Source organism: Brassica napus, chromosome C6 (genome assembly GCF_020379485.1).
Source record: "Brassica napus cultivar Da-Ae chromosome C6, Da-Ae, whole genome shotgun sequence".
Taxonomy (NCBI): Eukaryota; Viridiplantae; Streptophyta; class Magnoliopsida; order Brassicales; family Brassicaceae; genus Brassica; species Brassica napus.
This window is the reverse complement of record NC_063449.1, coordinates 44,760,565-44,785,014: the sequence shown is the minus strand read 5'-3', so window position 1 is coordinate 44,785,014 and position 24,450 is coordinate 44,760,565. Positions and strand designations below refer to the sequence as shown.

Below are 24,450 nucleotides of genomic sequence, written 5' to 3'. Positions count from 1 at the left end.
AACTATAGCTCACCTCGGCCCAGCCCAAACTTGACTTTCTTTTCTTTCGCCAAAATGCAATTTAACGATATGGGTCTTAGTATATTTTGTGTGTGTTAGGTTGTTATGGTGAATCACGATTAAGTAACTAGCTGGCAGAACTTGGCAAAACCTATTAAAAATCACAAAAATTGTCTTTGGGTCACGCTCCGACGCTTGAAACTTTTTGAGCCTACGTGACCCAGTCTAACACTCTTGGAGACCTGATAAATTATTTTCTCTCAAATTTCAATCACAGCAGTTGTTTAACAACTAATATATTTTCCAGCAAATCCGGACGACATTCTCTTGGGTAATTGTGTTAACGCAAGTGGCAGGTTTTGCATATAGAAATGTGTACACATATAACACATTCTTTATAGCTTTGTGGCAGTGTAAACTCGAAATAAGATTTTGATCCAAAAGAAAGTCGAAATTATACAATTGCTTTTTGAGTTGTGTGAAAACCTGTGACACTGTGTCCTACATGTTTCTTGACTTTCTTACCTCGAATATATAACAATAGGAAATACATCTGTCAAATAAGAAAAAGTAAAAGTGACATAGAGAGATTCTTTTCCACCTCGATCTTCGTTCTTGGTTCTGGACCAAAGTGAATCCAACATATAAAAAAAGTGATTTATAAATAAAGTCAAACATTGATACTTTGATTGGAAGTGATAGTTACAAAAGCACTCTCCAAAAGGCTGGTGGGAATCTACTGAGTGAACAACCCATACACCTAATTTACCCTCACTTACCTCAAAATTTAGACCATACCAAACACTACTATTAATACAGTACATTTGCATGTGAGAAAATAAAAGAAAGATACATCGGTTACTTGTAGACTTCAAACACAAACTACTTAAAAGGTGGATTTAATTAACTAACACGTTAATCAAGTTTCACTAAAACAAAGTTAGCAAAAAAAGTTTCTATCAACCCTTCCCTTCTTCCCCGCGTTGTGTGTCACGTTCCCCACCTCTCCATTATCTCTTCCTCTTTTTCATTTTTTTTGTGTGTTTCTTCTCTCAGAAAAAGACAAGACAATGCCTGTTTCTTCAGAGCCTTCGTCTTCTTCAACAACAATCGGTCAACACATCAGACTCCGACCAAGAAATCTCCCACTACTTCCCACCGCCGATGAGCCTCTAGTTCCAAAACCTAGCCGTGTCTCTAAATCGGCCATGTCTTCCTTCTTCCTCTTACCATCTAACGAAACCACAAGGAAGACAACGTCGTCGTTTCGCAGGCTTGGCTGCACTTCCTCCGCGTCTCAGCAGGTCTCCGTCCCGGCGGTGATTCGCTCCTCCGCGGATTGGGGTGCGACTAAGACCAAGAGCAAGAACAAGAACAAGGGTACTGGTCGCGAGAGTGGCGGTTCGGTTAAGATCTTGACCGAGGCAGGAGATGGAGGAAACGCTTGTGGAGCGGTTCCTGACGTTTGGTGCGGACCCGGTGTTGGGTTCTCGATGGACGCGGTGGTTGACCCCGTGGAAGCGGATCCTCCGAGAAGGAATATTCCGGCTAGACGCAAAATCGATGGTGGTGATATGAACATTAGTAGTACTAGTCACAAGTCTAATCAGACAGAGGTTACATCTTACATTAATTAATTCATTCGTTTGTTTATTATTATTCGTTGCGTGCCTGTTTTAATTTTATTTTTAATCTACGGTGGTGATTAAAAAGAATATTATTGAAATAGAAAAAAATAAATAGTTATTTTGCTGGGTTATTTAGGGATTTTCGTGATTTATGATAATTTAATTAGTCGGAATAAATATGATTTGTATATATCTAGTAGAATTATGCTTTTTATTGTTTGTTTGTTTTGATTTAGGTTTATCGTCGTGCCGTATCTCTCTATATAACACACTAGCTAGGTTTTGCACTTTAATACATCTTCTTCCTCGTTATTTATTCATCACTCTAATTGGTCTACTTTGGGTAAGAACTTGTTGTGTGGAGAAAATTAAGGTCACTGTTTCTCGTTCGTTCGGTGCTTAGCTTCAGAATATTTTGTTTAAACTGATTAAACTTAATTGATATAACACATATAAACCTTGAGGGTTTTTTCTTACTTTCAAAGTGATCATATTAGGTTTGATTTAACTCAACTGTTACATTCTTTGCAGGGTTCTTCTGTTCCTCCTAGGCGATCTCATAATCAAGAATCAAATCCTTACTTTGACTCTGATTTGACTTCGCGTGGTGAACAGACGCAGACCCTTTTCTCTGATAGATATCATCGTCATCTACGACAACCTTACCCTAATGGGCTCTCCGAGGTACGAGTGTTGTTGACCAAGTCACATGTCTTAGTGATCACTGAGCTTGTGTAGTTTTTTTTTTTCTAACGGGATGTTAATGTGTTATATGTGCAGATGATGTTGCTACGGAATAGTCTTGTAATGGGAGGGGTACTTAGTTCTTACGATCACTTCCGTGACTTGAGGCTCAACGTCGATGGCATGTCATACGAGGTAACTTCCTGTCTTAGGGATGATATCTCTATGGTTGTTTGAGTGTTGTGTTTTTGTTAAAAAATACAGCAACTTTTGGAGCTTGGAGATAGAATTGGGTATGTGAACACTGGGCTCAATGAAAAACAGATCAAAACCTGTCTCCGGAAAGTCAAACCATTCAATAAAGATACACCATTAGATGATAGAAAGTGCAGCATTTGTCAAGTAAGTTTTTCAGAAGTGGTTTCATTGCTTAGATATTTTCAGTTGTTTTGTAACAACCAGCCATGTTCCTTAAAGAATGGTCATGTGTTTGTTTGCCGACAGGAAGATTACGAGGCAAAGGACGAGGTGGGGAAGTTACGATGTGGGCACAGATACCATATCAGCTGTGTGAAACAGTGGCTGCTGAGGAAGAATTGTTGTCCTGTCTGTAAAACGATGCCATGTGTTTCAAAGTCTTAAGATATTTTTATCTCCTCATGCTTTGATGATTCTTTTTTCCGAGATTGAACCCAATCACTATTTTACTTTTAGATTATTTATTTTCTCTTGATTTACTATTTTACTGCTGAAAACAAAACTGGTTGATCAAACACTGTAAGAAACATCAATGTTGGTGTTTATTAGGTCGTCAGCTACAATCAAATGTTAGGTAGATCTAACTTAATTATCACATAACAATAATGAAACTGTTACTTGCAAGTGACGTCTAAAGTTACCTACACAATTAATGAGGTCAATTCAATGATGTTAACGTACTAACAAAACCTTCATCAATGAAAGATGTTTATAAAACTTTAATTTAATTTTTTACAATACTGCTTTTGAGATCCCAGTATAAACCTGCTAAATGTGTGAAGATATGTATACATAAATGTATGGAATGTTATATGTACCTTCTTTTACAGAAAAACAAGAATCAAAATCCATTTGAAAATTCGCTGATCTTAACTCTGATCATGGCGTTGAAGAAATTGAATAATCAATGGATATGTTTCGCTCCGGGCCTGTAAAGATTAAAGAAAGAGTGAATATAATAATCAAAACACTAAAAACCAATATAAATTGTTAAGAAGAGGAATTGATCAATACATACCGTTCGACCAGAGATCATATCCTGGTGGCCATAATGTGGACCTCCAGGTGAACCAAAAACTTTGTAAGTAGCTAGATGTTCTGGGATCAGCTTTACAGTCTCTGCTCATCAGATCAACACTAATTATTAGATCAATTAAGAGATTAAAAAAAATCATATATTCACGGCTTAAATATGCTGCTGAGTAACTACCATATACTGCATCAGGAGGGCAGACTATGTCCCAGTCCCCTGCAAGTGCCAAAATAGGGACATTGGTTGTGCTGATATGATCCTTGTAATAGAAACTACCGGTTCTGTCACGTAGCCCACCTTTGTCCACGGATGTTGCTAGCTGATACAGAAGCTTAGCTGGTACTGGGCCTGTTTTTTCTCCACAAGAAAGTTATATTGTCACATGGAATATAAAATTTGTTGATAAGTATGAGAAAATGTCATCCAGTCACTGAGCTTACATAAGCTGTTCAAAACAAGCTTCTCAATCACTTCAGGTTCCATCATTTGAGGAGCAGAGATATTAGTGCTTAACCAAGACAAAGCATATGGAGGACGACAAATTAGAGGGTGAGCCATCTCAAGCATTGTATCAATCGGTAAGGCAGACACGTTAAGTGCTTGAGCCGGTTCTTTCTATATAACAAAAAGATATTTTACATCACTTTTTCACTCATGTTTTTTCCCTTTGGAGAATGTTTACGAAGCAGTGATTGGTTCTAAGTACTTGCCATGGGTAATAGGTACTTGAGGAGTGTTCCTGAGGATGAGTAGTCCAATGTTGATGCTATAGTGGTGACAGAAGCCAACCCTGAATCTATTCCTTTTAAGCCTGGCGAAGAAAAAAAAAGTGGTGACCCTTGATTATGAATTACATTTACAACACATATAAGAGAATGAATATTAGTCTTTTATGATGTATGAGAAGGCCTTACCACATCTTGAGAGCAAGGCGTAAAACAACATACCACCCATTGAGTGACCAATGGCTAACAACTTCCCATCTTCTGGCTTGGTCTGAGTCCTCACATACTCCATCTGAGATTCAACAATTCATATAATTTAGACAAAACTGAGTATAGCACGCAGGTGAGAGCAGGATTCCAACAAAGTGAAGTTTCAACTATATAGAAGAATAACAAAACAAGAAGTGTCACCTCACCGCTGAAGGAATATCTTCTTCTAGATAGTTATCAAAGTCCCAATTGTAACGAGGGATAACTTCAAGCCTCTGCTTGAAATCTCCCACTCTCTTGGATAGACGATCTTGCAGCCCCAGGAACTTGAAACCTGCATATTCTTTCTCAGTAACAACAGAGCAAGTCAAATAGACAGAGAGAGGGGCTAATGAATCAACCTTCATCAAGAACATTTTCCATCCTCTCAGATACGTTTATAACATTCTCCAATAGGTCTGAGACTATCTGCTGCTCGTCCTTTCTGGATTCTATCTTATTCATCAGCAATCAGAAAGTAAATTAGCATATACGGACATGAGCAATTCATAAGAAAAAAAAAGAAAAAGGGAGAGTCTCATATGTCTTTACCAGCATTAAGAGAACTCAACCCAGCTCCACGTAGTTCAAGAATCCATGTATCAAAACCTGAACCAGACATGAACCTTGCAAAGGAACACTGCATACATGAACACCCACAGAAACAGAACAAAACAACAAACTGTTTACCTTCCAAATACATACTTGCGTTACAAGAATCCATTACACAACACAGTTTCATCACTACAAAGTCAAGCCAAACACTAGAATCAAAATAACCTCAGGGGAAAGATCGTAGGTGAAAGCATTGCTCGCAATACCAGACAATAGAAGCAAAGGATGTTTCCTCTTCGGTGCCTGAAAGTGTATAAAACATGATAACATACGTATACAAATACTCATGTGTGTGTATATATATATATCTCAGTAGTACCTTTGGGGAAGGAAGATATCTCCAGAGAGCGGCGCGCCAATCTGAGTTGGGAACAGGAACGTAGTGGAGCTCGTCAGCCGTGCAGGTTTCCTTCGCCGAGACAGATCCGACCGCTGGAGACGAGCCGACACGGCCTAGCTGCAACGAGGAGAAGGGAGGACGAGGTTGGCTGAGTAGAGAAGAGGCGACAACGGAGGAAGTTAGGGAGCCTGAGCTTAGCTGGACTCGGAGAGCATCCATTGACCACCAAACAGAGAGTCCGACAATGTTGCCGGAGCAGAACAACGGTTGTTTGATTATATAAGCGGTGAAAGATCTCACACTCAGTTACTTTCCCAGTTTCTTGTTCTTGATTTTTTTTTTTGTGGTTAGGTTTTTTTAATTTATATCATTTGCCTACCACAAATATAGAAAAAAATGGGACCAAAACTAGTGTTTTATTTGTACACGAAATCGGTTGCGTATAATAAGCATATAAGTAATGTCTTGGGTTTGGGTTTGGTGGTTGAGCTGCAAATAACCAAACATGGTGTTTTCTGAATCGATAAGTTCTTGTCTGTAGAAAAAAAGAGCAAACAGCTGTTTTACATGGCTGTGTGATTGTGTTTAGGAATACTCACAAAATAGAGTTACGTCCTAGTCGGACTCGGAGTCGTTTGCATTCCTCTATTTTGAGTAACATGTATCTTCTGATGTGTTCACTCATCTAACCATTAACATCAAAAGATTGTAACAAACAACATGTATTCGCATGATCCATATATTTTGCCAATCATTTTTAGGTAAGTCGGCACGGAGTCGATAGAAATTACTCATCATCCAGGTAATCTTTCTATCGATTAAATCTCCATAAAATGCACATTGCAAGAAGGATAATCATAAAGTTGCATAGCAATTCAAATCTCACATTCGATATGAGAACAAAAGAAAAATCTAATATATAAGTCCGGTCCAATTTCACTTAGTACGAGACATCTGGTGGCTCTTTTTCTCTATTGCAAGGTTCAGAAGTCCAAGTTGGTCCAACAGAAATCAACAATACTTCTTCAAGTGCTCATCAATATATAGATATTTTTTTACACAACACATTTTACATACTTGGGCTTACTCGAGAAGATGGACCGAGGTTATTGATTGAGCTGCTGCGGGAAACTGAATCAAAACTCTTACATTTAGGAGCGGTAGATCAATCTCAGAAGTGAGCAAAACTCGTTACTAAACAAAGTTTTGCAAGTCCACAACAGCTAAATCACTCATGCCCAAAGACCAAGTGGTCTACACACAAATGTTTATTCATACAAGAATCTAACTTACTTATCTTCTGGTTTGACAATAGAAATAATATGTTTAGCAACATCTAATGCAGCGTCAGGTTTCCCAGCTCTTAACGCCCGCTCACTCATCTCTCTCATCAGTTCTTCATTCCCTATCATTTGGAACCAACTCAGTAAGACAATGACGAGGAAGAAGAAAAAAAAATGAAATTTGAAAATAAAGATTGTTCCCAGTTACCTAGAATCTCTTCTAATGCAGCTCGAAGAGTGATCGTATCTAGCTCTTCCTCTGTTATTACCTTTGAGCCAACAATGTCCGCCATCAAAGAAGCACTCCTTTCTTGATCCCCTTCATCAGTATGTGGTGATGGTATCTAACACAAAAAAAAAAAACAAAAGAAAAAAATTCACACATAGCCAATCTCTCAGTGAACCAGCTTTACAAAATTTTAACATACCAGAACAGAAGGCTTCCCTAACGCCATGATCTCTGAGCAAGTCATAGCACCAGCTCTCGAGATAACCAAATCTGCTGCCGCATAAGCTACACTTATATTTCTCAAGAACCTAACACCAAAAAAAAAAAAAAAAACACATTCTTGAGTTCTAAGTTACTTAGGACAAGATCTAATAACATTTTCAGTAAAAGAAAATTATTCTATAATTTTGTAACTCACGGAGATAGAAAGAGACGAGGATGGCTTCTAACGAGACTATCCATTTCATCAAAAGCCTCGACACCAGTTTGCCAGACGAAGAACCAGTTCTCATGTTCAGACAACAACTGCAAGTAACAGTTAAGCAAAGCTATGTTGATAGCGTTGGCTCCCAAAGACCCGCTAAGCACAAGCACCACTCTCGCGTCCGACACGGCTCCCGCCCACTGCCCGAAGAAGCTCACACGCGCCGCTCCTTTCGACACGTACCGTCTTAAAGCTTGTCTTATCGGGTTCCCGTACACGACGCACTTCGCGGCGGCGCGTTTGGGGAGGTTGGAGACGGTGCAGTTGAAAGGAGTGAAGATCGTGTCGGCGAATAAAGAGAGGATCCAGTTGGTGGTCCCGGGGATGGAGTCTTGCTCCTGGATCACGAGCTTGAGGCGCATGATCGCGGCGGCGAAGCAGACGGGGAAGGAGGCGTGTCCTCCGGTGCCGACGACGATCTGGGGTTTGAACTCGCGGAGGAGTTTGTAGGACTCGAAGGTGGATTTGGTGAGGAGGAGCGGGAAGCGGAGGAAGGAGGCGAAGCAGAGGAAGGGACGAGAGGACGAGTATCCGACGGTGGGGATCGCCGAGAAGTCGAATCCGGCGGAGGGGACGGTCGTGCTCTCCATGCTGTTTGGGAACCCGATGAAGAGGATTTGAGCTTGCGGGTCGGCGGATTTGAGCTCGTCGCCGATGGCTAGCGCCGAGGAGATGTGTCCGGCGGTGCCTCCGGCAGTTATCACAGCTCGTAAGGCGGAGTTGTCTTTGTTCTTTGCGGCGGAAGCGTGGTTGATCGGGCGGTCTACAGAGAGGCAGCAGACGGTGGAGGAGGAGAGAGTGAGTCGAGTAGGAACGAGTCTACTCGGAGGGTAAAATGGTAAAGTTAGGGAGAAGAAGGAAGGGATCGCCATAGAAGATCAAGACAAGAAGCTGTAAAGACAAAAATTCAAGACGAAGGCGAAGATGAAGCTTCGAACTATAAACCATATGAATTAATATGAATAGGTGAGAGACGCAATGTGAATATTATCAGTAGTGAAGAGAGGAAGAAGATGATCGGAGACGACGCGATCTTACGGATCAAAAGAAGAACAATAATGAGGGAGGGATGAGATCCTTGATCATCTCCTTGTCGGTATAATTAAAAGTTTGGAGACTTGTAGTAAGAAAGGTCAACTTCTTTGTACTACTTTCTTTGTTCTGTTTTATTTGCCACGAGGGACATGTTGGTACTAGTTTAATTACGTTTGTTAGTTACTCTAAGCCACGTAGTATTCAACTATTCATATGAAGCTTCTTCTTATATTTGGATTAGAATATTCAGAACCAAGATCTGAGAAAATATCAGAAGAACAGACTAGGAATGGGATAGTGATTAAAACTACGATTAATATTAGAAAAGCTATAAGTTAATACTCTTTACTTTTCATTTTAATTTTCGTTTTAAATTTGTGAACGCAAATTAAAAAATATATTTTATTTTGTATGTTTTATAAATAAAAACATTATTATCTATACAACTAACTATATTTCAACCAATAAAAATAGATATAAAATATAAAGAATTAAACGACATAAAAATTAGTAATTTTGGATTATAATTTGAAAACGATATTTATGTTAGAATATAAATTATTTTACAACGACAATTAAAATGAAAAAGAAGAAGAAGTATAAAATTGTTAGGAATTCTAGTTTGGTTTTACAGTTTAGAGGTTTCAGAATCATAATATTATCTTCCTTTCTTACTTAGTTATATAGTATATCATTATCATTTTTTTCGTCAACATATATCATTATCATATGCTAATCCGACCAAAACTCAGGTTCTAGTTCTACTACTAATAATAGCCTTTTTGGATCCATTTCATTTATTGGACGCTCCCGGCTTCTCCGTGTTAATAGTACTCGGTAAGATAAATACTCCTTTTTATTTATAGATGACCAGATTAGCTGTATTAAGCCATTAATAAACCAAAATATTAAAAAAAATCGCCGCACAGAAAAAAATCAGAGTCTGTGGGTAGGTTTTTGTGGTCTTAAATGCAAAACTGGTCCCAATGATGCTGCAACTTCCCACTAATTCTTTTTGCTTCTCCTTTATACGAATCAACAATCGTGGTTCAGGAAAAAAAAAAATGCACACAAGGCAATTAGTATACTTAGGCCTAGGACGACAGATCGGTTATCCAGACAATTTTAAGGTATTCAGATCCGGATTTTTATCCGGCAGATTCATAATTTTATTATTTTTATCCGGATTCGGAGTTCTCGGATATCCGGATATCGGATATCCTTCTAAAAATTGTAATATCCGGATCTAGATTTGGATCCTTAAAATAAATAAAAAAATAATATTAATATATATATATATATAAAATATTAACAATAATTTAAAAAATATATATATAATGTATTTAGTTATTTCTATGTATAATATTACAAAATTTACATAAAATTTATATATACTATTATAAAAATGAAAATATATTAAATAAAATTAATTTTTATATATAGATATTACTATTTTTGAAATATTTATTAATAAAACTTAAGGATCCGGATATCCAGACTTAAAAATTAAGATATCCGGATCCGGATCCTGCTTTGACGAATCCAACATTTTACTATCCGGATCCGGATTCGGTCCCTCTGGATATCCAGATTTTCGGATCGGATCCGGATCGAATCTCAGATCGAATCTAAATCTCGGGTAAAAGTCTCGGGACTAATTATACCAAGACCATCGAATGACGTTAGCAAATAACTGACCAATTCCGTTAAATGCATTTACAAAAGCTAAGGTTGATTGGTGTGTCATCACTTCCACCACTTATAATTTTTTCTATTATTTCGATTGTGAAATAAAAAGCAAAGAAAAATAGATACATTAGATTCTCTTATCAGCGCATGTTTGTCAGTCAAAATCATTACTCTTCGTTGGTGCCAAGACCACCAAATTTTTCTTGTAAAAAAAAAAACAAAAGAATATTCATCAGCAATAGAAAGGGAAATAAAAATGTTATCATGATCAAAGTTAAAAAAGCGCCCAGATACAGTAACACAAAAGCAATTTTTTTACATTAAAACATAATTAAAGAAACAGAACAAAAGAGAGGAGAAAACAAGTTGGCTTTTGCAACAAAAAAGAGAGGTAAAAGTAAAAACAAAAATTAACCACGAACGAAAAAAAAAAACAAAACACAAATGTGGTCTTTTGGGTGTTTGGTCCTTCGCCGTCTAATTGCCTCTTCCCAATTCGCAGCCAGCTTTGAACAACAGGAGAAGAAAGAAACAAAAAAAAAAAACCCTAAATTTCTTCAAAGACCTTCAATTTCATCGGTTTAGATTCTGAAAAGTTCGATCCTTTTCGAACATGGGTGGGGGCGATCTAGCTATCTCCGTAGCTGACATCAGGTGAGGAACAATGGATTAAAGTTTCATCAATTTGCTTTCAAGTTTCTCCCTTTTCATGCTGTGAATTTAGGGTTTATTGGTTTACGCTCCTTCCTTATATTGAGATGGATTCGAAACTGATCAAGGGTTTCTCAAAAAGGTTTCAACTTTAGATACACAGGTTTGAATTAAAGCTTTACCATGAACCATAGCTGTTTCATTGCTCTTGAGGTGTTGGAATCGTATGAAATAGTTAGGCTTTACGTTCAATCTCAATCCTTTGTTTAGCAGCAAAGGTGGAGCCTTTGATCCTTTGTTTATGTTTATTGATTAGCTAAATATCGTAATTGGGATTGTGTTAGGATGGAGAATGAGCAGCCTGATGACTTGGCTAGCGATACCGTCGCTGAGATCGATGTGAGTGACGAAGAGATTGATGCAGAAGACTTAGAGAGACGTATGTGGAAGGACCGAGTCAGGCTCAAAAGAATCAAAGAGCGTCAAAAAGGAGATTCTCAAGGACCTCAGGCCAAGGAGGCGCCCAAGAAGATCTCTGACCAAGCGCAGAGGAAGAAGATGTCTAGAGCACAAGACGGTATACTCAAGTACATGCTGAAGCTAATGGAAGTCTGCAAAGTACGTGGCTTTGTGTACGGTATCATACCGGAGAAGGGGAAGCCGGTGAGCGGCTCCTCCGACAATATAAGAGCTTGGTGGAAAGAGAAGGTGAAGTTTGATAAAAACGGTCCCGCCGCGATTGCTAAATACGAAGAGGAGTGTTTAGCGTTTGGGAAGTCAGACGGGAATAGAAACTCGCAGTTTGTGCTTCAAGACTAGGGATGTTACGATGGGTATAAACCCATGGGTTTACCCAAACCCATAAGTAATGGGCTGGGTTTCTACCCTTCAATAAATAAATGGGTTTTATATGGGTTAATAATTTTTGGGTTTATACTAATTTGGCTAAACCCAACAGAATAACTGGGCACCCACAGACCTATTAAAAAAATTTAAACGTCGTCGTCCTTAAACTTGTACCTAATCAAAAACTTGTCGTCTCTCTCAAAATCAAGCTTCACCTTCTCTCTCTCTCTCAATCAAGCTTCACCGTCTCTCTCTCTCAATCAAGCTTCGCCATCTCTCTTTCTGAGGTTCTCTCTCAGGTTCTCTCTCTCTCTCTCTCTCTCAAGCGTTGTTATCTCTCTGTCTCTCTCGGTTCTGATTTCTCTGCTGTGCAGGAAGCAGATCTCTGGCAGAAAACCCATCACACGATCAGGTACTCTGTCTTTCTATCTCTCTTGCTCTGTTTATCTCTCTCTTTTCCTCTGTCTCTGTGTATATTTTTTTTGTCTCTCTGTGATAATGGCGTATGGTCTGGTGCAATGGCGTGTGTGTCTCTGTGATAAGTGTTTCTGTTAACGATATGAGCAGTAATGATAATGGTATCCTTACTGTTTTGTGTAGATGGATTTGCAGTCACTTAACACACTTGCACAACTCGAGGCTTTAAATGAGCAAATGGATGAGGACATAGAGGAGGATGAAGCTGAACCTCAAGCAGCCCACAGTGAAACTCAAGAGACTCTACAACCAGGTTCAACACAAACAATCTTTCAGTCTAACAAACGGTTAAAGGCTGATGTTTGGAAAGAATACATAGCGATAGGTGTAGGGTCAGATGGAAAGAAGAGAGTAAAATATTGATTTTCATTTGCACTCGTAACTGGCTTCGAGGTTATGCAGACTTTGAAGGTAAAATATTGATTTTCATTTGAGAGGATTATGTTATATATATTTGACAAATTTATATTTTAAATTTTAGGTGATATTGAAAAATTCTTTGATGATGATGAGGAAGCTACACGATGAGATTCAAGTGTGAGAGCTTGAGATTCAAGTGATGTTTTATGTTTTCACTTATATTATGAGACCATCTTGTTTTTTTTTTTGTGTTAAGACTTGGATAAATCAAAGTTTTACTTTGTTATCTACGATTCCTTAGTAGATGGATGGAGATTTGACTTCATTCTTTTCAAAGGGTCTCCTCTTTACAGGTCTTTCAACGAGTTCTTAAGGCATATGCTACAAACCTAGTTCTTAAAGTATCGTTGTTGCAGCCACAGCCTTCTTCATGTTTCCCATGTGTGCTAAATAATAACTTTGTTGTCATTTATTTAAATTTATATTGATTTATAATAATTGTGATTTTAAAATATAGACAGATATTAAAATTATCTTTTTAATGGTATATAAAATCTATAATTTGATTATGCACACAAAAGATAATTAACATTTTACATGATTTGCTTACAACAAATAAAATGGCAACATGGGTACCCATGGGTAAACCCATACCCTACTGGGTTATTTTCTGGGTTTATCTTCAAACCTTTATGTTTCTGGGTTTTTGTGGGCTGGGTATAAATTGGGTCGGGTTATTTGTGGGTTGGGCTGGGCTGGGTTTTTTTACCCATGTTAACATCCCTATTCAAGACTTGCAGGACGCTACTCTAGGGTCTTTGTTGTCTTCTTTGATGCAGCATTGTGATCCTCCGCAGAGGAAGTATCCGTTGGAGAAAGGGACGCCTCCTCCCTGGTGGCCGACGGGGAAGGAAGAGTGGTGGGTGAAGCTCGGCTTGCCGCAGAGCCAGAGTCCTCCTTACAGGAAGCCTCATGATCTCAAGAAGATGTGGAAAGTTGGGGTGTTGACGGCTGTGATTAACCATATGTCTCCTGATATTGCGAAGATCAAGAGGCATGTTCGTCAGTCTAAGTGTTTGCAGGATAAGATGACGGCGAAAGAGAGCGCGATTTGGTTGGCGGTTTTGAACCAAGAGGAGTCGCTTATTCAGCAGCCGAGTAGTGATAATGGGACGTCTAATGTAACCGAGACGCACCGGAGGGGGAATAACGCTGACAGGAGGAAGACTGTGGTTAATAGTGATAGTGATTATGATGTTGATGGGACTGAGGAGGCTTCAGGTTCGGTTTCGTCTAAAGACAGTAGAAGAAATCAAGTTCCAGCAACAACTTCACAACAACCAGTAAGAGATCAAGATAAAGCTGAGAAACATAAGAGAAGGAAAAGACCTAGAATCAGATCAGGAGCTGTTAATGTACAAGATGAAGAACAAGTAGAAGCTGAAGGGAGAAATGTTTTACCTGATATGAATCATGTTGAGGCTCCTATGCTAGATTATAACATCAACGGTACTACTAATCACCATGAGGAAGGTGTTTTGGAACCAAACATCTCCTTAGGACCAGAGGAGAACGGTCTGGAACTGGTGGTTCCTGAGTTTGATACCAACTATACTTATCTTCCTCCTGTTGATGGACAAGCTATGCTGCCTGTAGACGAAAGACCAATGCTTTACGGAGCAAACCCCAACCAGGAGCTGCAATTTGGGTCAGGTTATAACTACTATAATACTTCTGCAGTGTTTGTGCATAATCAGGAAGAAGACCTTATCCATACACAGATAGAGATGAACTCACAAGCACCGCCTCACAGCAACGGGTTCGATGGCCAAGGAGGAGTACTTCAACCCCATGGGAATGAAGAAGAGGGTGTAGCAGGAAGAGATATGCCTCCTCAGTTTCAGAGTGACCAAGATAAACTCTTGGACAGTAACATCCTATCTCCATTCAATGACTTGCCGTTTGATAGCAGCACCTTTTACTCTGGGTTTGATTCCTTTGGTGCATTTGATGATGACTACTCATGGTTTGGAGCTTAGTTTCTTAACATTTTTTTGTTGGGAGGTTACATGGTAAGTTTGTGTTGCACACCTCTCCATCTTATATATACAATTTTTGTATTAGTTTATAATTTTGTCTGTATTATCTTGTTGCAGGTTCAAAGGAACATGGCTATAGTCTGGCTAGTACAGTTATCAACTTATCATTCTCTCTTTGCTTATTCTTAGTTTTTGTCTTAGATTTATCCATATGAGAAACAATTATTTTCCTTTTGAATAATTTGCCAGACGCTGCTTTTCCCGTTGTAATGTTCTCTAGGGGAAGCAGTTAGTGCATCTTTTGTAAACTAACAATGTGAGTAATTCATCAAGTTAAGAGAATAATTATCTTTGCTTGTTCAATTGCAACTTCTTGTAATAAAAAAGATCAGAATTTATCTATCACTTAATCTATCTTCAGAGATTTATCAGTTCTCAATCATCAGTAAAACAAAGTCAGAGATGTAGTAACCATTTTAAGGGAAAATATCAAATAACAGTGTACCTAAATAAGGACGACAATTCCTTTGTTTCTCTGGTTATTAGGATAATGAAATAATCCTCTGAAGAATAATTTTAGTTTAACATATATCCCATTGGACTTAATACACTCGACTTAAATCCATAAAGTCAAGGAGAAATCCTATAATGAGTCTTGTAAGGCTTGATGATGAGGCACAGCTCAGGGTTTCCACAACTTCATGGTGCAATCTGCACTATAGGTAGCGATGAGGTTTCTATGTGGGTGGTGTGATAAGCCTATCACATCTTTCTCATGCACCTGCCATTAACATAAACATTTCAGACACCCAAGTCTAATAAGACTGCAGAATCGATACTAAAACATGTATAAACACAAGTGTCTTCATCTATCTCGTAATTTAATAATGTTATGTCTTTGTGAAATGCAACTTATAAACTTACCATCATAAAATGCTCAAGTCCACCGGTTTGATAGCTGAAGCAGTACAGTTTCCTGCAAGTTAGTGCAGACCAGTGTTAGGTGCAAGCATCAAAACATCCTTTCAACTTTTAGACCTAAGAAAGTTGATAAGAGGGCAGAGTAGTAATACTTGTCTTCACCAAGGCAGTATATCCAATCTCCTTTTGTAGATACACATGCTGCTACAAAATCTCCTCCTTCCCTCTTACCGGATGAGAAACTCTTCACAACCTGCAAAGGGATTTAAAGTTAAGCAACATGTGAATTGACTAATATTTGCCATGACAGATTAGCAGGAGACAGTTTCTCAAAACTCACCTGTCCTTGGAGTGTCATGATGTATATAGATGACGTCTTGTTGCACACAACTATGTGTTCTGTGTTTTTAGGGAACAAATGAACAGAATTGACTGAAGCTTCACTTCCCTAAATTTCACAAAAGAGCCGACTTAGCCCACAGGAGATCAAAAAGAGTGTAACAAGGTGTAAATGAATCTGTTAGACAACACATACTCTTAGTGAGGGTGGTGGCTTGAATGTTTGTAGACAATCTGTCGTCTTTGAATCCCAGACCTGTGCAAGGAAACAAAACAGCTATTACACAGGGGAAGGCAGAATCCAAGTGGAAAACACTGATACTGCCAACAGTAGGCAGCCAAAAAAAAACCCAAGAATATACTAATATATACAACAATGTACCTTCACTGTGCAGTCACTGGAGGCAGTGATTACACGGGTTCCATCACTTGTAAAGATGGCATTGTTTACATAAGATGTATGACCGCGGAACTCTTTCAACAATTTCCCAGATTTCAAACCATGGATTCTGCATAATATAAAGCATAAAAAATAAATATACATATATAATGTTAATGTGAGTTTTATAATATACACAGCCAGATGTAAGAAAAAAACAACAGAAACAAGTATAAAGAGAATCAAGCTTTTGCTCGGACAGATTATATGTCGCATGCAAAAAGAAGAGGATATAAGTAATAAAACCTTGCAGTGTGGTCAAAGGAGGTACTTAGCAACTGAGTTCCATCCCGAGAGAAGGTTAGACTTGTAACTCCTTCGGAATGTGCACGCTCAAGACGACGGAAGCATAGACCAGTCCTAATACGCCAAACCTGTAAAAGTTGAATGCATTAAAGTCTAGTTTCCTCTTGTTGTATACAATGAGAATTCATATCGTGCTAATAAGTGGAAGAAGGATGTCTACCAAACTGCTGCTAACAGTCTCTCTCTCTCTCCAGAGAGAGAACCATATAATGAAAAAAAGTAAAACTCAACTGTAAGAAAATATATACAGATGGAATTTACCTTAATCTTTCCATCTTGTGAGCCAGAAGCAAGCATCTCTGAATCTTTGCTAAAGTCTATACAAAGGACAGCCTCGTCATGCATCATGAAAGTTTCCTGTCACAGACGAGATACTTAGTACTTTAGGAGTTTCATGAGAAAATAAATTTTAAATTAAAATAAAAAGTGAAAAGTAGTCAAAAGAGCTTACTTCAGCTTGATATTGCAAATCCTTCTTCAGCTTCCCACTTATGTAATCCCATACCTGTAATGTTTTTTTGAAGTCTGAGTTAAGACTGCTAAGACATATACAATCATACAAACAGATACCATGGTATCATACTCACCTCGATAAAACCATCAACAGAAGACGATACAAGAAACTGTCCATCTGGTGAGAACCTAGCGCATTCGGCATGACTCTTTGTACCAAACTGCAACAGCACATGGAATGAGATTTGCAAATCAGAAAAGGACATAACTGCTGACAAATGGGGCATTGACGTAAACAGGCTATTAAAGTTGATGTGATCAATATGAACCTTTATTGTATGATTAAGAGTAGTAGGATATGTGTCTTCCACATCTTGTTTCATAGCTGCCGTTCCACGGAAGAGGTCAAACTGAGTTCCTGGAGGGAGTAGTCCTGACACATACACAAGTATAGGTATTTTTTAAGAAATGAGTATAGATATCTTTTTCCCATTGTTAAATCACCTCGATGTTCTAGCATGCATTGATAAATGCTCACCTTGATGCTGTTGCCACTTTAAAGCCTGGCCTACCAAAGCCATTAACCGTGAAGGAGGTACCACAGTAACCTCGGCAGCCACAGCTGACAGAGGAGAAAAAAAAAGACAATTAGTAAACCTTGAGTAGAAACTGAGTCAAGAGAAAGAAAAAAAAATTCATAGCCAATAAACAGAGTATAAGTTCTCGTCATAAACGTTTTTTTCATGTCATAAAGTACTCTTAGCCTGCCTAGAGAGAAACTTCCAGAACATCACTTGGTTCCTTCAGGTGATTGATCCCAAATAACTTAGTACAAAGAAAAAAAAAATGAAGAAAGACTGTTCTCTTAAAAAATAAAGAAGAAATGGCCAACCTTGAGCAATCTGTGCACGCTTTCTTTCTTTAGTTGAGTCTCCATAAGCCTAACAAACAATTGTAACATTGTAATGTCAGCAAAATATGATTTTTGAATAGACAAGGAAATGACTACATGAAAGCAACCGCTCTCTATACAAAACATGAACAATGACTAGGAGACCATGCACCTCAAAAGAAAAAACAGGTAAAAAGTCCAAACCCATCAACATGTACAAGAGGTAGTAAAATGGAAAGATACTACTGTACTAACAAACACAGAACATGTGTTACAGTTTGAGAACCTTATCTAGAAACAAATTCATAGCTAACCAATGTTAAGCTCACAGGTTCTACTTATGACTTAAAAGGATATCAACACTCACACATACGAAACAAAACAGAGTACAGAGAAGCAAGTGATATACAATTTCTAAGTAGATATACCAACATTGTTTGTGACAATATTTATACAAAGTTACAAAGATTGCTTAAAGCGCTGAATAGTAGGAGACAACCATGCTTATGTGACAATAACAACCACATAAGAAACAGTCAATATGACATTTAATAATAGTCAAGCAACAATAAAGCTCCCATACCTCATGCGGATCAAAGTAGCTTCTGACAAGAAGATGCTCCATCCGCAAATATCTTTCTGGTTCCTCCTGCTTCATGACACCCATCACCTGAGTTTGCCTTAAAATAGCTCGGGCAGTGTCCAACTCTCGAAGTTCTATCATCTCCAACACAATCTGAAAATAAATTAAATTTCCATGAGAAGTAGACTTACTATGAAAGTCATTAGTTTATACAACACATTGATAAATTCCGCAAAGAGAAGAGAAAGAAACCTGTTCATAAAGGTCTTCAAGTTTATTCCTGGGAAGCTTAAGCTGAGACACTTGAGGAAGTACAGAGTCCCACCTCCCACTATTAATATCAGAAACAAACGTCTCGACGCTGTCTACTGTGTTTAGAGAAACCTGACACTCGCTCTGTAGTGTCTGGAACGTCTGATTCAAGGAGTTCTCTTTGCAGAACTGAAGCACAATCTTTATTACACTTGAGATACAAACCACACAACAGAGCTTCGTTAGTGAACCCCGCGTTACCATTATCGCAAAATCACAATGTTCTTTAGCTAAACAGTACTGTTACTGAATAAATTCACTATCATTAACTAGAAAAGAGAGTAACTTTTCCAAAGAACAATTATCTCCTTCAGATGAGCAGCTACGAAAGGAGTCCAAAGATATTAGCTTTTAGAACAGCCTTTCTTATGGGTAGATTCAAAAATCGTTACTTTGGTACCAGGAGGTTTTCTCTAAACGTTTTAACCTAAAAGATCCAACTGCGACTAAAGAGATAACCATGGTAATGAGAAGAGTAAAAAGGAGAAAGCTTACTCTCGAGCTTCGATTTCGAGCGCCATAGTCAGTCGTAGTGCTTCTTTTTTCGCCGGAGACGCCAAGGAGTTGAGCAGAGGATACGCACGAAGGAGTTTTAATTGGGTTTTTAATTCAACTTAACAATTAAAACAAAGTAACGGGTCAAAATTAAAATATTCAGAAATACTGGGGTAACTTTATAAATATCTTTAACCTTTTATTAAAAAAAAAAAAAATCTTAGCAGCACCACCTGACTTGTGAAAATACATTATAATGATGATTTCGTGTGAATTTTTCTCTATTAATCACTGTATAACTAATGATTTCGAAACTAATGTAGAAGCATCATTTGAACAATTAATCAAAACCACTAAAGGCTTTCGCTTTCTTACCACTTATCATGAGCTTTGACGTTACACAGTTGGAGCAACAAGATTTTCAATCCAGAGAGCAAAACCAATACAAGTTATGCAAACAACTTTTGTGACTTTTGAAGATCTTAATCCAGTTCCTGTATCAAAACAAAGGCCATAAACTTGTTTCGATGACATAGTGCTTGCTTCTATAGATTTGACTTGTTCTTTACTACAAACAGTTTAAGATTCACATTGCGCATTTCCTTTTTTGGCTTCTAAGAAAACTATACATATTCATTCTATCTTCTACAATCTTTTACTACACAACGTGTGGTGGCTACACTTCAAAATTCATCGTCTTCTTCTTCTTCTTCTTCCCCTTCTCCAGATATCGAACTATACTCCTCCTCTTGACCATCTTCAAAAGCAATGCTCATCTCTTTCTTCACCACATCAGCCAAATCCTGCCTATTCGCACTCACATAAGCATCCCTCACCGCTCTAAACAAGGACTGGTTCGCTTCAATCTCCCCAAACGTTATCCAACCATGCACCCTCTTCACCCCCTCCACCATCCCTGCTCTCCCGTACACCCCAACAAGGTACGCCTGCGTGACAATATCCGGCTTCAACCCCTTCTCCTGCATCCTCATATACGTCTTCAAAGCCATATCAACTTCTCCCGACGCACCGTAAGCGTATATCACCGCGTTGTACGCGTAATGCTCCAGTGGGATCTCATCTCTCGTGACCTCTTTACACGGGTCCATCGCGTAGGCATACAACCCCATGGCTGAGAACAACGTTGCAGTGATCGCCGACGTGGCGAGCGGTTTACCTTCGTTGTAAGCGGCCTGCAGCTGCTCCACCGCCTCCCTCGGCACGCCGCCTTTCTTCAGCAGAGTGAACACCGTCTTGAACGTTCCCCAGTCCAGGGAGAGCTTTCTCTCCACCAGCATCTCGCGGAACAGCTCGCAGCACTCGCGCAGCTGCCCGTCGGCTGCGTAGCAAGCCATCACCTGGTTAAACGAAACGCTGTCGTTTAGTAAACCGGACTCCCTCATCTCCTCAGCCACTTCTATGGCTTCATCAAGCATCCCCATCCCTTTGTACAAGTACATCATCGTGGCGAACGTGATCACGTCGCACGTGCCTTTCTCTCTAAGATCGTTGAAAATGGTTTCCGCCTCTGACACCATGCCGAGCTCCGCGCAGAGGCTCAGCATGCTGTTGGAGGCGGCCACGTCTGGCCCACCATCCCTTTTCATCTCGTCGTAAACTCTCCTAGCTTCTTCGAGACACCCTACTTTGCTATAAGCTTTGATAAGTGACGTTAAAACAATCTGATTAGACTTAACGCCGTCCTCTTCCATCGTTTTAAAGTACTGAATCGCTTCTTCCACCATCCCACTCTCAGCGAATCCGTTAATCAACGAACCGTAAACAACCTCGTTCGGCTTCACACCTGCTTTCCTCATCCCCTCGTAGACGTCAACAGCGTCAGACATCAGTCCAAGCCGGACGTAGCTAGCGATCAAAGAAGAAAAGGTCTTGCACCCCGGTTTACACCCCGAATCCACCATCTCGGACAAGACCCTCTGAGCTTCATCAACCAAGTCAGCCCCGGAGAGCATCTGCACAAGGGAGTTGTAAGTGCACTCATCAGGCCAAGTTCCTTGATTCTTCATCCCTTTGAATAAAGAAAGCGCTTTCTCGTGAAGCTTCGCCATACCATAAGCTTTAATCATCACGTTATACACCAAAACATCGTTCATCACGCTCCTCCTCTTCCCGTAGAACACGCTCTCCGCTTCAACCCACAGCCCCTTCTCAGCGTAGACATCGATAACCGCCGCGAGCGTGGTCGAGGAAAGCACGCAGTCCAGCTGAAACCTCTCGAACAGAGCTTTCGCTTTCCCTATCATCCCTTCGTTAACATACATTTCCATAATAACAGGAACAGAATGCTCATCGACTCGAATACTATTCATATACATCTCAGACAACACATCTTCAACCTCCGCAACCATCTTCCTCTGACATAATACATGAAGAACAGCTCGGTGAGTCACGGTATCAGGAAACAGCCCCACTCTCCTGATCTTCCTATAGTATCTAAGCCCCGCCTCGATGTCTCCAGAACCAGCGTGAAGAGTTAAAAGAATGTTATACGTCTTGGTATCAGCGTTAACTCCTTTCTCCTCCATCTTCTTTAACAAAGCTTCAGCCTCAGACAAACGCCCGTGAGTCCCGCAGATATGAATCATCGTGTTAAACGTCACCGTATCAACAGCAACTCCGGACTTCAGCATCTCGGAGAAGAGGCTAGCCGCATCCTCTAACCTCCCCGCCTTCCCGTATAAATCAATCAACGCGTTGAACGTCGAAGTCAGCCTCGGCTTCCTCCTCGGGGAAGAAGAAGAGTCGGACCTTCTCTCAACGGGCCCCCTCGCACCGACCTTGAAAAGCTCCATGGACAAGAACTGCTTCAAGTTCATAGGATCATCATCATCATCATCAATAGAGTCCAAATCAAGAACCACACGGCCCTCGCACCAACCTTTAAAGAACCTATCCGCGGGTTCGAACTCGTTAGAGTTTTTCAAAACTCTTACAACAGTAGCCATGGTGACCTCGTCGGGGAAGTGCATCCTCTGCTCCATGTGTTTGATCCATAAAAGAGCTTCCTTTACGAGGCCCGCTCTGCCGTAGACGTCGACGAGCATCCCGTAGGTGTTGTTGGTGGGCAAGACGCCGCTGCGAGACATCTCGATCCAGCAGAGGCGGAGCTCGTCCCATTTGGCGGCTCTCCCCAGGGCGCGGAGGACGATGTTGTAGTGGATGACGTTGGGGGAGTAGCCTTGGTGGTGGCGTTGGAAGAAGCGGAAGACGCGGAGGGTTAGGTCCCAGCGGGTTTGTTCCTTGAGGAGGACGGTTTGTTCTTTGGGGGTTAGGTTGAGGCAGAGGGAGGTTAGAGTTGTTTCGATGTCGGCGGAGGAGGAGAGGGAGCGGAGGATGGATGGGATGACGCCGCCGTAGCGGCGGCGGTGGGAGCTAGAATTAGGTTTAGAGCATCTTGGTGGAGATGAAGAAGAAGAGGAGCAGTGGAGTTGGAAGCGAGTGGAGAGCTTAGGAGAGAAGTTCCAAGGAAGTGAGAGTGGAAGAGGAGGAGAGGGAGAGGGAGAGACCCTAGAACGGGATGTAAGGAAGGAGGAAGAGGAAGGTACGTCTCTTGAGGAAGTGTAGTGACGATAACAGTTTGAGTGAAGCATGTCTCTGCTCAAAGGATTAGTCTAAAATCTTAGGGTTTTTAAGATTCTCTCCCATCCCTCCTCCTCTGCTTCCATTACAGAACATATCGGCGCGTGACGAGGACGCGATGGCAACTGTGTAAAAATACGTAAAACATTGGGCCTGGGCCGAAAAGAGGATTGGGCCTGGGCTGCAAATAATGGTGCATATATAATATGTCTATCCTCATCATTTCCAAACTCCTTGATGAACGTATTTCGTTTAACATGAATCTGTTTGATTTTGCGGCTGTGTGTGTATGTATATATTGTTCAGGAGTGGTTCTTGGACGGTCAGGGGGGCCAAGAAGATATGGGCATATGTAACACTTGCATCCTACTATTTAATTGGAATTCGTTTTTAAGATTCTCTCCCATCCCTCCTCCTCTGCTTCTTCCATTACAGAACATATCGGCGCGTGACGAGGACGCGATGGCAACTGTGTAAATACGTAAAAACGATTGGGTCTGGGCCGAAAAAACGAATTGGGCCTGGGCTGCAAATAATGAAGCTGAAGTTGTAAACTGTGTAGAAACAATGGTGCTTGTATAATAGCTATCCTCATCATTTCCAAACTCCTTGATGGTCTTAATGCCCATTCTTGATCTTCTCTTTAATCACTGTTTTTCGTTTAACATGAATCTGTTTGATTTTGCGGCTGTGTGTGTATGTATATATTGTTCAGGAATGGTTCTTGGACGGTCAGGGGGCGGAAGATAGGGGCATATGCAGGGCCGTGCCTGACTATAGGCTGATCAAGCACATGCTTGGGGCCCTGCTGTGTATAACTATTTTAAGGGCCAATTTTTTTAACAAAGTGTGGTTAGTTCTACAGGTTTTTGTCCAATTCTTTCCTACAAAGGGTTGGGGGTTCAATTGTTTGCCCCATAAATTTTAATTTTTTTCTATGATAAGTAATTGAAGGGCCAAAAATATATTTTGTGTTTGGGGGCCCAAAAAAGTCAAGCACGGCCCTGGGCATATGTGACACTTTTGCACCTACTATTTTATTGGAATTCGGACAGCAATTTTGTTGGGGTTCGTGGGTTTTTTTTTCTTTTTTGTTGGGGGTTCGTGTTAGAGATTGGACTGGTGGTAAGGAGACTTTACGTGATCACAAAGTTTGATACATGGATCTTCTTTTTAGTTAGCATATTTGAATGATTTATAGTGTGTGTGTTAGATTCTTTGACTAGGAGATTTCATTAGACCAAGTGCAAATGGGCTATTAAAATATTAATTCAACAGTTAACCAGATGCAGAGGCAGTGGTGTGTTTAATCATACTAGAGATTTTTCCGCGTTACGCGCGGATTATTTACTCTAATATTTTGTAAAATATTTTTTTTTTTTTGCAAATGATATTTTGTAAAATATTACGCCGAACAAACCACTTAACTTAAACAATAGAGAAAAATAGAAACGGTTGGGTGTTTTTCTTTTTCTTCGCTAAACT

General features: G+C 39.9%; 6 protein-coding genes and 1 long non-coding RNA gene across 10 annotated transcripts; 3 read left to right on the top strand and 4 right to left on the bottom strand.

The window, feature by feature from the left end:
- The first annotated feature begins 670 nt into the window (after window positions 1-670).
- LOC111207187 lies at window positions 671-3,052 on the top strand. Of its 2 annotated transcripts, none has more exons than XM_022704963.2 (5): window positions 671-1,616; window positions 2,160-2,312; window positions 2,409-2,507; window positions 2,577-2,714; window positions 2,821-3,052. In XM_022704963.2, exons 1-5 carry the CDS (start codon window positions 1,071-1,073, stop codon window positions 2,884-2,886), a joined length of 1,002 nt encoding a protein of 333 aa, XP_022560684.1. In that variant the 5' UTR covers window positions 671-1,070; the 3' UTR covers window positions 2,887-3,052. The 2 variants fall into 2 exon arrangements, with proteins under 2 accessions (XP_022560684.1, XP_022560683.1); XM_022704962.2 differs by having other exon boundaries at window positions 2,817-3,052.
- A 209-nt stretch (window positions 3,053-3,261) lies between these two features.
- LOC111207186 lies at window positions 3,262-5,988 on the bottom strand. 2 transcript variants are annotated; one of them, XM_022704961.2, is made up of 11 exons: window positions 5,512-5,988; window positions 5,358-5,435; window positions 5,130-5,217; window positions 4,940-5,029; window positions 4,745-4,872; window positions 4,518-4,620; window positions 4,314-4,414; window positions 4,044-4,218; window positions 3,781-3,951; window positions 3,589-3,689; window positions 3,262-3,499 (listed from the first exon to the last, which is right to left on the bottom strand). In XM_022704961.2, exons 1-11 carry the CDS (start codon window positions 5,749-5,751, stop codon window positions 3,440-3,442), a joined length of 1,335 nt encoding a protein of 444 aa, XP_022560682.1. In that variant the 5' UTR covers window positions 5,752-5,988; the 3' UTR covers window positions 3,262-3,439. The 2 variants fall into 2 exon arrangements, with proteins under 2 accessions (XP_022560682.1, XP_048617360.1); XM_048761403.1 differs by having other exon boundaries at window positions 5,130-5,321; window positions 5,399-5,435.
- Window positions 5,989-6,528: 540 nt separating this feature from the next.
- Window positions 6,529-8,747, bottom strand: LOC106411280 (UDP-N-acetylglucosamine--N-acetylmuramyl-(pentapeptide) pyrophosphoryl-undecaprenol N-acetylglucosamine transferase). Its single transcript, XM_048761404.1, has 5 exons — window positions 8,567-8,747; window positions 7,463-8,419; window positions 7,244-7,352; window positions 7,024-7,159; window positions 6,529-6,937 (listed from the first exon to the last, which is right to left on the bottom strand). Exons 2-5 carry the CDS (start codon window positions 8,398-8,400, stop codon window positions 6,822-6,824), a joined length of 1,299 nt encoding a protein of 432 aa, XP_048617361.1. The 5' UTR covers window positions 8,401-8,419; window positions 8,567-8,747; the 3' UTR covers window positions 6,529-6,821.
- A 1,902-nt stretch (window positions 8,748-10,649) lies between these two features.
- On the top strand, window positions 10,650-14,988 carry LOC106406061 (ETHYLENE INSENSITIVE 3-like 3 protein). Of its 2 annotated transcripts, none has more exons than XM_022704893.2 (4): window positions 10,650-10,906; window positions 11,248-11,711; window positions 13,373-14,658; window positions 14,743-14,988. In XM_022704893.2, exons 1-3 carry the CDS (start codon window positions 10,866-10,868, stop codon window positions 14,623-14,625), a joined length of 1,758 nt encoding a protein of 585 aa, XP_022560614.1. In that variant the 5' UTR covers window positions 10,650-10,865; the 3' UTR covers window positions 14,626-14,658; window positions 14,743-14,988. The 2 variants fall into 2 exon arrangements, with proteins under 2 accessions (XP_022560614.1, XP_048617359.1); XM_048761402.1 differs by having other exon boundaries at window positions 11,248-11,720; window positions 13,382-14,658.
- LOC106406064 lies at window positions 11,895-12,918 on the top strand. Its single transcript, XR_002659401.2, has 5 exons — window positions 11,895-12,048; window positions 12,124-12,161; window positions 12,350-12,479; window positions 12,546-12,637; window positions 12,708-12,918. It is a non-coding gene; the product is annotated as an uncharacterized LOC106406064 (long non-coding RNA).
- A 100-nt stretch (window positions 14,989-15,088) lies between the features above and the next one.
- LOC106406063 (suppressor of mec-8 and unc-52 protein homolog 1) lies at window positions 15,089-19,516 on the bottom strand. The gene is made up of 16 exons (XM_013846658.3): window positions 19,366-19,516; window positions 18,811-19,021; window positions 18,559-18,711; window positions 17,976-18,024; window positions 17,622-17,705; window positions 17,413-17,516; window positions 17,218-17,304; window positions 17,082-17,135; window positions 16,892-16,987; window positions 16,571-16,698; window positions 16,268-16,394; window positions 16,082-16,141; window positions 15,887-15,994; window positions 15,699-15,799; window positions 15,550-15,601; window positions 15,089-15,406 (listed from the first exon to the last, which is right to left on the bottom strand). The coding sequence occupies exons 1-16, from the start codon at window positions 19,389-19,391 to the stop codon at window positions 15,308-15,310; spliced, it is 1,539 nt and encodes a 512-aa protein (XP_013702112.1). The 5' UTR covers window positions 19,392-19,516; the 3' UTR covers window positions 15,089-15,307.
- A 368-nt stretch (window positions 19,517-19,884) lies between these two features.
- LOC106406360 (pentatricopeptide repeat-containing protein At1g73710) lies at window positions 19,885-23,642 on the bottom strand. Its single transcript, XM_022704892.2, has one exon. The coding sequence runs from the start codon at window positions 22,974-22,976 to the stop codon at window positions 20,049-20,051; it is 2,928 nt and encodes a 975-aa protein (XP_022560613.1). The 5' UTR covers window positions 22,977-23,642; the 3' UTR covers window positions 19,885-20,048.
- Window positions 23,643-24,450: the final 808 nt, after the last annotated feature.